The sequence below is a fragment of the Saccopteryx bilineata genome, chromosome 2, assembly GCF_036850765.1.
Source record: "Saccopteryx bilineata isolate mSacBil1 chromosome 2, mSacBil1_pri_phased_curated, whole genome shotgun sequence".
Taxonomy (NCBI): Eukaryota; Metazoa; Chordata; class Mammalia; order Chiroptera; family Emballonuridae; genus Saccopteryx; species Saccopteryx bilineata.
The window spans coordinates 374,215,333-374,227,083 of NC_089491.1; the positions used below are offsets into that span (position 1 = coordinate 374,215,333).

Below are 11,751 nucleotides of genomic sequence, written 5' to 3' on the forward strand. Positions count from 1 at the left end.
AGTGAATACACCCTGCACAGGGACCATCTGGTTGTATTTTTTTCAACCTTGTTAAAACATGGGAAACATTCATTCTCAGCTCTTGTAGCTGTTAGCACTTATCTCTAGCTATGGCTTCAGCTGCCATGTGCATTCAGGAATTCAGCTCAGTGCCTCAAACCTGCTGTCAGGCCAGCCGCCCACCATGAGCCACACAGTGTGCATTTGAAAGAAATACAATCAATCAGTCCTGTGGCTAATGACAGTTATCAACTGAATCTGATGGCAGCTTCTTCCAATAACTATCAGACTAGCCACAACTTATAATATAGCTTAATGATCTACCGCAGCATTTGTGTAAAGAATTCAAATGATGAGAAAAACTGTAAAAGAAAAGTTCAGCTATCATGTTTTGGGTCCAGATTTGTTGCCATGAAATATCTTGGGAAAACAAAATATAATTTTTTTAGTATTATGTCTCATTTCCTTTGCACGAGATAAATTACCTTTTTATTTCCCAAAAGTGCTGTTTTGCAGAGAAGAGAAGCAATTCAGAAATAGGATGTTTTGTTTTTGTTGCTGTTGTTGTTCCTTTATGGAGGGCCTGAAACTTCTAGTCTCCCGACAACCAGAGAAAAGGCTTTAACAAATATTTGCATAATTGATTAGAAACACAGGAATTTCCGGGGCTTCTGAAAAAGGAGCTCTGCGTCTTTAAGGCTCCACAAGGCTCTGGGCTCGGAAGCAGACAGAGCAGCGCTGCAGCAGCGACTCATCCTATCGATAAGGTTCAGTTAGCCAAGGTGGAGGATGGGAAAAGAATGGAGCTGTCCCAGCTACTCAATGAGATCAGGGCAAACTATGAAAAGCTCCTCACCAGAAATCAGATAGAGACCGTGCTCTCAACAAGGATCCAGGTAATGATTTCATACAGACAGGCACCTTCCAGGATAAGGAGACAATCCCTGTCTATCCAATTCCTGTCCCGGCCTCTCTGAGGTACAGTATTTCCTTTTCAATGCAGCATATTTCTGGGGAAAGAATTTAGGTTTGACTGCAATGTGGTTGGGATTACAGGGGGAAATGCTGTGATGAGACCATTATATGAACATGAAATAAATGTGAATTGATGCCTTTAATTTTTACATAAATTTAGAGGTAACTATCATTAACAAAACATGGATCAACGTACAATAAAATGGATGCATTTGACTCTCCGAACCTCTTTTAGACATCCACCAAGGAGGAAGCATTTCAAATACCCTTCAAAGAGGTTACGAAGTTATTGATAGAGATCACTTAAATAACATCTTAAAAATAACAAGATTTATAGTAAGACTTATTAGTTTGCACACTTGATAGAAAAAAATAAGTAAAATATTTTCAAACCTTTTTAATGAGTTCAGTTTTATACCAGATTGTTATAAATAGAAATCATTTAGGCATGTGAACATGGCATTCAGAACAATTCTGATATAAATTAGGACAATCAACATTCCCCAAATTGATAAACTCTCCACTTAGATTGTAGAGTTTTGCTTTCGTGCTATAAGATTATAAGGTTTATTTCCAATAATAGGCATGTAGTATTTAAGTTTTAAAAAAAGAGCCAAGTTAAATAAGGGCTAAATCCTAATTTTATAGACTTACTTTGTTTAAAAGTGACGATCACCTTTAGTAATTCATTACAGTCTCAAATCTCTAAACAAAGATACAAATATTTTAGAAACAAAGATTCGAAAGTTCAGGGTATTTTGCTTTAGTTTACCTACCATATCTGAGTTCAAGTTCTATTCCAAGCACCCCTGTATAAACAAGTTAAGAACATCAGCAAAAGGGGAAAGTTTTTTGTGGGAAATCATAGGATTTTACTCTATTTAACAATTCATTTTAACAACATGGTAAATTTTACCTCTGGGTAACAGTGTCAGTCTGCATCAAGAATGATCAGTATCCTAGATTAAGCAAAGTCACTGGGATATTTAACTATTGGAATCATTCACTCACCTTTTACCACAAGAGGGGGGGAAATAATGATAATTAAAATTTTTTGTAACTTTTTTATTATTAATTTTAATGAGGTGACATAGATCAATCAGAGTACATAGGCTCAGAGAAAACATCTCCAAGTTATTTTGACATTTGATTATGTTGCATACCCATCACCCAAAGTCAAATTGTCTTCCATCACCTTCTATCTGGTTTTCTTTGTGCCCCTCCCCTCCCCCACCTCCTTCCTCTCCTTCCTCCCCCGACAATTCATTTTTAAAGACAATTTCTAAAATTAGAAACCAAATAAACATTTTATTTTTTAATAGGAAAAATGAAAGTTATTTAGTTTACAAGTAACAATGCTGAGATGCATCAATTTTAGCCAAAACGCAAGGGTACAGTAAGTTTTGTTTACTCTATTTTAACATATCTACTTTAAAGGATTGTTTTCAAAGAATCTAGAAAGTTAGCTGAAATAAATTCGAAAGCTTGTTTATTACAAAACAAAGAAACATAAACTATTTTACTTATTTATTGCTACATAACAAACCACCCCAAAACTGAGATTAAAAACAAAAACATTGTATTCCCTCTCATGATTCTAGGTTCACTGGGGGTGACTTTTCTGCTGCACATGACATTGGCTGGGACTACAACCATCATGGGGCATAAGTGGGCTGGGTCATCCAAGGTGGCTCATTTTGTGTCTGGCATCTTGATGGGATTTTTGAAAGGCTTAGTCAACTGAGACAACTGGGCCTGCTTCTCTCTCTCTCCATGTAGCCTCAGGGTCTCCCTCCATCTGGCCTCTCTACATGATCTAACAGAGTATTCAGACTACTTACTTGTCGGTCTATGGCTCTCAAGGCCTAGAAGTAGAAGTTGTCAGGATTTGTTAAGGCTTAGGCCTAGAACTGACACTTCTGCCAGTTCTATGGGGTAAAACAAGAGATGGGTCAGCCAGGATTCAGTGTGGAAGGCCACCACATAAAGACGTGAATTTTGGGAAGTGTGGTTCATTGCAGGCCATCTTCAGAATCTAGCTACCGCACAAGCCTCGCTGCCAATTCCAAAATCCAGAACACCAGTAATACCATCATTTTTACACACTCTTATTTCCTAAATGCTCAACATTGTCTTTCTTATTTGCTCTGATATGTGTTACTTACTGCGTGCTTTTGGCAACAACACTAAGTACAACAAACCAAAAGGAACATATGAATGTTGTTCTCTATACCTTGCCCTAAACTTTATCCATAGACTTTCATTTACTGCAGTGTTTCTTAAAAAAAAAAAAAAACCCTCAAAAAAACCTGTTGTATCATCATATGATTTTATTTTAAAATGCATTTTTATAAGAATATAAAAAGGTTGTAATTTTTGCTTCAAATATATACTATAACCAATTTCATATGTTGCTCTTAGGGCCAAATGTTGAGAATTCTGTCAAAAGATACCTTCACTTAATTTCAACATCAGCATAAGAATATTTAAAGTTAACTATGAAACAATCCATTTGTTATTTAATATGAAGACATTTAGAAAACAAATTTTGAAGAAGTCAGTTTTGCTACTACTACCCCAGATACCTAAAATTAACATACCTTCTAAAAAGATTATATTGAAAAAGATAAAACAGTGGGTTAGCTTAACACAGAAATCTATTTTAGAATCTCTAATGCCTTAATTCTCTAAATTATTCATAATATACTTTCCAGCAATATTTACTCCCTGTCTGTGTACTCAGTCCAATAATTGATTAATTAGGATATATAGCTGTTCATCTGCTTTTATAATAAAATATGGGGGAAATAGTAGCTAATTTCAATCTTTCCTTTTTAAAGCCATAAATAATGGGAAGTTAAGAATCAGAGGTCTTAAACCGAGGTCCTGTAAACAGTTAATTTTCATTAAATTGGTGTATTTTTCTGCATTGCATGGACTGCCGTGGTAGGAAGAGCCTTTTGAGGTTCGTTTTACATCTGAGAAAACCGAGGCTGAGAGTGCAGCTGACTTGCTCACATATTTAATTCATTGGTAACTAAGCACTAAAACATGCATTTGTAATCTGACAATTTAAAGAGAAAAAAAGAACGATTCGATTCCTATGCTATTTTTTATAATTGCTCTTAAATGTCTCATTTTTAAGAGTGCTCTCTTTTTCTGTTATTGTTGTTGTTGGCTCTCTTCTAGCTGGAAGAAGATATAAGCAAGAAAATGCACAAAGATGAAGAGGCTTTAAAGGCAGCTCAAGCAGAACTCAAGGAAGCCCGACGCCAGTGGCATCACCTGCAAGTGGAAATTGAGACTCTCCATGCTGTGGTGAGAAGGCGCTTCATCCCCAGATGTTACTTGATTAAGAAAGGGGGAAAAAATAACCCATTACCTCACTGGAAGTGAGAAATCAAGGCCAGGGAATTCTATCCCTGGTCCTAGCTGAACTAACCCCTCCCTCCTTCCTGGCCATGGCTGTTACCTATTCAACTCAAGGTCTACATCCCGCCTATAAAAATGAAGTGATCCTTGCTTATTGCCCTGGAGTGCTCTAATTGTGGGAGTGGGGGATTAGAGCTTGTGTCATTATCCAAAGTCACCACAGTGGGGGAGTCTCTTATCCATACTATTGAGATGTCTAATAGAAAAATATTTAAACACTTTCCTAAAATACCTTTTATAAGCAGTCTGCTTTGGTTATTTTATATTCTATATATATTTTCAATACCTAAAAAAATTAAATAAGAGCCCTAGCCTGGTAGCTCAGTTGGTTAGAGCATTGTCCTGACATGCCAAGGTTGCAAGTTCGGTCCCTGGTCAGGGCACATACAAGAATCAACCAACGAATGCATAAGTAAGTGGAACAACAAATCAATGTTCTATCCTCTCTCTCTCTCTCTGTCTTTCTCTATAAATCAATTTTTAAAAACATTTTTAATTAAGTAAGTGATAAGTTAATCACACTGCAGACATTGGAGGGGGCATAAGAATTAGAATTATCACAGGATTTCTTTGAAATAGTAAGCTTTCTAGTCATATATATTTTTTAATTATGTACTTTTGACATTTGGGTCATACAGAAAGCTGTAAAGAAACACCTCCTGCTTAAGTGATGTAGAATTATTCAACCTTTTTAAGAAAGAACACAATAGAATGAAGACATTGCAAATCAGATTTCAGAAACACATTTCTTTCACTGATTCACTCATGAAGATCTGTATAAAACAGGAAAGGGGCCTTGAAAACTCCCTGCACGCCAGTGAGCAACATTACCAGATGCAGCTACAAGACCTGGAGGCCGTGATTGAAGGGCTAGAAAAAGAGCTACAGGAAGTAAGACGTGGCATTGAAAAGCAGCTTCAAGAGCATGAGATGCTTCTCAACACGAAGATGAGGCTAGAACAAGAAATAGCAACTTACCGCCGCCTCCTAGAAAAGGAGGAAATCAGGTACTTAATCCCATATAGTTCGTGGCAAGTGGCCAGAAATGCAGAGCCACTTACATCATTGTTGATGTAATCAGATAAATTTAATCTAAAAAAACCATCACTGCCATGGTATGCTCACTGAGTAACTACAATAAAATAGGATTCATACGCCTTACAAAGAATATGACAAGAACTTTTTCTAGCCTCCACAAATTATAGACAAAATAGCCAAAGTCAGGGACCTTAGCTACAACATGGAGTATATCAAGCCTAGAACAAAATGTAAATGATTCCCAGGCGATACAAAAGTAACCTTTCTAAACTTTCTCACTTTCCTTGCTGCGTAAACCTCTTAAAATTAGTCATTGCCCTGTGTGGCTCACCTGCAAAGAAAGTTTGGAAAACTATTATTACCACATCCCCCCTCCCCCACAAAGGCCCACTCCCATCACACATCAAACACCAAAATATTACAACCATGGAAAGCAATGCTGTTTAGAGTACGTGATTTAGAAGACTTCCACCTGTCCTGATAACAAAGGTATCAAAGAGGAATTCTCTTTAAATCACACAATTTCATAATCTGCAATTGCTTATAAGATCTATGGCTTTGAACACAACACACCCTCCAATTTTCCATGTCCCCATAAAAAGAAAACTTCATTATTTTTTAAATAACTCTGAAATTTTCAAGTACAGTTAATATACAATATTATATTAGTTTCAGGTGTACAACCCAGTGATTAGACATTTATCTCACTTATGAAATGATTGGTCACCCAGATAAATCTAGTACTCATCTGACACCATACATAGCTATTACAATACTATTGACTATATTCCCATGACTATTCTGTAACTACCAATCTGTACTTCTTAATCCCTTCACCTTTTGCACCCATCCCCTCAAATCCCCTCCCATCTGGCCACCATCAAAATGTTCTCTGTATCTGTGAGTCTGTTTCTGATCTGCTTGTTCATTTATTTTGTTTTTTAGATTCCACATATAAATAAAACAATGGCATTTGACTTTGTCTGGCTTACTTCACTCAACACAATACCCTCTAGGTCCATCCATGTTGTTGCAGATGGCAAAATTCATTCTTCTTTTTTTTTTAATGGCTGAGTCATACATACTTCATTGTGCATATATACCACTTCTTTTAAAAAGAAAACTATTCTTGCTTGCTTCAGAATTCTAAGTCCTCTATAAAACTGCAGAATTCTAAGTCCTCTATAAAACTGCTTTGACCTATAAAGTCTTGACATTCACTAAATTTTTGAAAAATATAAATTGATAATCCCCTTATTAGTTGAGTGATGCCAGGCAAGTTACTAAACCTCTCTGTGCATTAGTTCTCTCATCTATAAAACGGGAACAATATTACCTACCTCATAGAATTGCTGTGAGGATTAAGTGAATTAATGTTTGTAAAGTGCCTAAAACAGTGTTATGTGAAATGGTTTTGCATATTATTTTAACCCTCATAAAATTATCTACAACTTAAACTTTTTCTTTTCACTCAATGTTAAACTTGGGAGAGTTATCCCTAAAGATCCAGTGTACACTTAGTTCATTTATTTTCACTGCTAAATAGTATTTCCATTGTATAAATATAGTACAGTTCATCCATTCTCTTATTGGTGAGCATTTATTTCAATTATCTGTTGATACATGGTTGAGCCTATAATATATAATTCTTTCCAATTTCAGATATTATGGTTGTATCCAAGGAGGGAAAAAAGAACAAAAAACTACAAGTAGAGTTGGTTTTGTTTTACCTTCAGGTGAGTTTCTGATATAAGTAAACTAACTTATGAAAAGTAAAGAACCATTTGTAGGGATTACAAATAAATAAATCACTCTAACATAGCAAAAGTAAGCAATATTTAAATAAATTTTGATATATAAATTGACTGTGGTTAGCACTTCCATGTTGTAATTTCATGTTTCATGAATAAAATTTTCACAGCCATTATAAATGAGATATCTTTTTCAACGAAAGTCCCACAGAAGTATGAGAATGAGAAAGTGGAAACAGTGGCCAAACAGGCAATATTCAATGGGAATATCGTGAAGGAGAGCACGGAAGCTCATGGCACTATTCAGTAAGTAAAAGCATTTTGACTGAGAAATAATAATAAACACACAAAGAAATGAACTTCACTTGAATTATCTCAGTAATCTTTGTTTGAATGTTTCCAAACATAATTTTAATATGCTCTAATTTTTAATCTGACGCATAAATAAAAGCTCAGATGAAGGAAGGCTCAATCCTTAATTCACCATTTCTCTAAAAACATACCAAATCATGAGCTTTCCACAGAATTCCTTTAAATTATAATCATAGGATATTTTAAGTATATCAGTTATAAATTCCATGAGGTAAATTGTAAATTAAAACTTAAAATGTAAATGTAAATTATAAATCACTCAAACTTCTTTATTTCTTTTTCATATGTAATACATATTACATATTTTTTAATATATCCATACTTAATATAGAAAGGTTTATTTTATCATTTCAGGACAGAGAAAGTGGATGAAGTTATTAAAGAATGGGAAGGTTCCTTCTTTAAAGATAACCCTCGATTAAGGAAAAAATCTGTTTCTCTTCGATTTGATCTTCATTTAGCAGCCACTGATGAAGGGTGCTTACAGACTAAACAGGATAACCTACCAGATATAGAAGTCAGGCTTATCATGAGGAGATCATGTAGTATTCCCTCTATCAAACCTCCATCAGCAGCTAATTAATCCAAAGACAGTATTTGATTTGGTTTAAAAATGACATTAGGATCGGCCAAGGTGGGCCATGCTGACCCTCTTCTGTCCCAAATGTAAGTTATTAAGAATGAATGTTATGATCGATTTGTGATTCTCTTTAGGAAAAAAATAAATGACAAGGGACAAAACTTCTCTGAATCCAACTGTGGATGTATTTTGTGGAAAGGGAAAGCTTAAAAATAAAATCAGAAACTCAGTATGGTTTCTATTTTATTTTTTCTCCAAATAGTATTTTTTGTTCCTTTGAAATTTTATCAGAGACTGTAAGCATTAGGCTTAGTTAAGTCTTTGAAATTTCACTCAATGGCTGAAACTCTAAGGAAATGGAAATAGTTTATCTAATATGATTATATTATGTTAAGAATCAGACCGTTCTTCATCACTATTCTATGACTGGTTATATCTAAAAAGACTTTTCTAATTGATAAAGAAAACGATTATAAACTTTTCAAGAGGACTGCTACTCAAACAAAATATTTCCTTTTGAGACAATCACTTGCACACTTAGAAAAATAACCGAGTTACTTTCCATGAGCAGTTTTGAGCAAACAATAGTACATAACCCAATTCTAATTCAATTAAATGAAATTAATCTTCATCTGAAAGCATTTTGTAGTCATTATCTGATATCCAAAAGAGTTACTTTATTCAAACAACTTTATTCAAAGAACTTAAAAGATTGTCCTCTACCACAAAAAAAAAGAGGCCAGCCACACAAACAAAATATGAAAGCTGATTACTACAGTTTCTAGAACAGTTTTACAACCTCTCACCATCTCAGCTTTTCCATCAGTAAAGTTAAATGTGATTAATTGGAGTACTTGATGTGAGTATTAGGTAAAATACTATGTAAAGTCTTTTAAATATTTCCTGTAATCATTTATGTGAATTAAGATAACAGAATTGTTATCTAAGAGTATTTGCAGGATTTACATTTTTAAACTGTTCAAACCAGTATAAATATGGATAGAAAATATATTTGTGAATAAGTCAAGTATTGTTGCAGAGTTTTTTAAACAACTGGATTTGTTTAATATAGGTATATTTATTTTATGACATTAAATAATAAATACCTGTTTTAAACATTAGAAATTTATAGGCTATTAGTTTTTTTCTAAACAGAAAAAAATGTTGAGTGCCACGCACCATACTTTTTTCCCAGCTAAAGTATTGTCCAAGGGCTATAATATATTAGCATTTTAGTACAGCCTTTTCAATCAAAATCTGTCTCTCTCTGTCTCTCCTTTATTTCAACCAAAAAAAGAAAAAGTGTATATTTTAACCAGAAGATTATGTTAAATAATCTTTAATATAATACAGGGATATAAATTTTTTTCTTTCAATTGCGTTCTATTTTTTTAGCCTGGCTTAGTCTATTTAGTGAAAAGGATGATTTTGTTGTCAACGATACAACAGCATGTTAACTGCTTATTGCATAAGTGTATAACCTAAAATACATCCTATACGTAAAAATGTTTTAATTCAAATATTACTTAAATGCTACTAACTTCATTAAAGCTTTGAAAATGCAATCATATGAGCTATTGTACTAGTTACTGTACCAAGCAACAGTCATCATAAGGCAATATAACTAGTGTAATTGATATGCAGTGTAAAAACTTAGTACTGGGCATCATGAATGTAACTGCTTATAATAGTAATTCCACTATGCAGCTATTGTGTGTAACATGTTCGTTTTAAAATACAGTACTTGAATTTATAACAAAGTTTTATTTACTTTGGGGCATTTTAAATTGGGATATGAATTTACCAAAGTAAATGATACCACTACAATAAAAAAAATTGAAACATGAATTGTAAAGCTACACTGTATTTGAGTTTGAGACATTGTGTTGTGTTTAATTGTTCTAATATGATTAGTTCACTTGGGGAATGAAGAAAACTTTAATCATGGTGGAGGGGAGAGAATTTTTTTGTACTTTTTAAACAAAAGAAATATTAAGAATGGTGTATTTGGCCCTGGCCAATTGGCTCAGTGGTATAGTGTTGGCCCCACATGTGGATGTCCCAGGTTCTATTCCCAGTCAGGGCATACAGGAGAATTAGTTCTGTGTTTACAAGTTATCACCAGCATGTATACACAGATTGCCAATGTTCATGAACATACTACAAAAAAACAAAAACATTTTGAAATAAGGTTTGTGTGCAAATCACTACAAGCGTTTTCAATTTCCCTCATGCACTTAGACCCCAAACCATAGTAGGGTAACTTTGGACCGCACCATCCATGTAGCAACTATGCTACTCTGCCCTTGTAGCTGAAAGCAGTTATAAATAGTATGTAAACAAACAGACTTGGCTGTTCTAATAAAACTTCAAGGACAGGAGGCAGTGGAGTCTGGTGTGCTACAATTTGCTGACTCCTGCCCCCATGTACCCTCAAGTAAGGTCTATGAATGATAGATCATAACACAGATTATGCAAGGCCATCCTGTTTTCAAACTTTCATCCTTTTCCACACCGTGTATCAAAGCTCACATTCCAAATCCTCAAAATATTTTGAAGGCAACTCAGGAGGTTATAAAAACAAACCATACTTTGTCTGGCCTGTGGTGACGCAGTGGATAAAGTGTCGACCTGGAATGCTGAGGTCATTGATTCAAAACCCTGGGCTGGCCAGGTCAAGCCGCATACAACAAGCAACCAGTGAACAACTAAAGTGAAGCAACTAAGAGTTGATACTTCTCACTCCCCTCTACTCCTCTCTGTAAAATCAATAAATAAAATCTTTAAAAATAAAAATAAATTTTAATTTTAAAAAAAGCAAACCATACTTTGTCCATGTCTATAAAACATTGTGAATCACTGTCCTGAAAATTTGCTGGCCTTCAGTATTTCACAACTATCTAGTAATAGAAACTGAATCCCCGTAATTTCTCCCGCTTTCAAAGAAAGAGCTGAAAAAATTAGTCTGTTTCATCATGTTGCCTATAACCAGACTTTTATAAGCTATTTGGCTCAGGTCAAGTCTGTCCTCCCTTACCCTACTTTTAATATAAAAATCATTTGAAAAAGCTTCATTAGAACATATTATAGACAAACTGTATGTCTCAGTGGTTGGTTCAAAATCTTTTGAGTCACAGACTTCTTTGAAAATCTGTTAAACTACTAATGCTCTATGGGGGGGGGCACATAAAAATGTGTAGTTTTAAAGGTTCATAGACTTCCTAGAGCCTATTCATGGACCACCAGATGTCCAAGGATTACAGGTTTTCCCTCTTCTTTCCCATTATCTTATCTTCTTCCTTCCCAGTCATGGTTCTTTCTACCCCGCTTCTGTCTCCCTCCCCAACTTCTTCCCACAGTATTATGGAAAGAAATCATAGGCCTGGGCTTGAATCCCAGCTTAAGCATTACTAATTTTGGCTTCCTTGTTTTGGGGGAAGAAGAATCTCAAGAAACTGCGAGTCGGGTCACAAAGGAAAGCAAGCCAAGTTCCTGGATCTTGCCGCCAGAAAGAAAACTAAACTACTTGGGCCTAAGACTATCTCTGGGCTTTACTAACTAGTACTAGGCCCCATGAAGGCTCCCAACAACCTTTCTGGTTAC

General features: G+C 34.9%; 1 protein-coding gene across 3 annotated transcripts; it reads left to right on the forward strand.

The window, feature by feature from the left end:
• Positions 1–740: 740 nt before the first annotated feature.
• Positions 741–9,996, forward strand: KRT222 (keratin 222). Of its 3 annotated transcripts, none has more exons than XM_066263664.1 (6): positions 741–896; positions 4,165–4,293; positions 5,194–5,414; positions 7,108–7,181; positions 7,367–7,502; positions 7,923–9,996. In XM_066263664.1, the coding sequence occupies exons 1-6, from the start codon at positions 801–803 to the stop codon at positions 8,149–8,151; spliced, it is 885 nt and encodes a 294-aa protein (XP_066119761.1). In that variant the 5' UTR covers positions 741–800; the 3' UTR covers positions 8,152–9,996. The 3 variants fall into 3 exon arrangements, with proteins under 3 accessions (XP_066119761.1, XP_066119762.1, XP_066119763.1); XM_066263665.1 differs by having other exon boundaries at positions 7,400–7,502; XM_066263666.1 differs by having other exon boundaries at positions 798–978.
• The last annotated feature ends 1,755 nt before the right edge of the window (positions 9,997–11,751 follow it).

Excerpts from the sequence above, each read along its gene's own strand:
- KRT222 (XM_066263664.1), top strand. The coding sequence starts at position 801 with ATGGAGCTGTCCCAGCTACTCAATGAGATCAGGGCAAACTATGAAAAG. Across the intron at positions 897-4,164 it reads TGCTCTCAACAAGGATCCAG|CTGGAAGAAGATATAAGCAA; the intron begins GTAATGATTTCA and ends GCTCTCTTCTAG. Across the intron at positions 5,415-7,107 it reads CTAGAAAAGGAGGAAATCAG|ATATTATGGTTGTATCCAAG; the intron begins GTACTTAATCCC and ends TTCCAATTTCAG.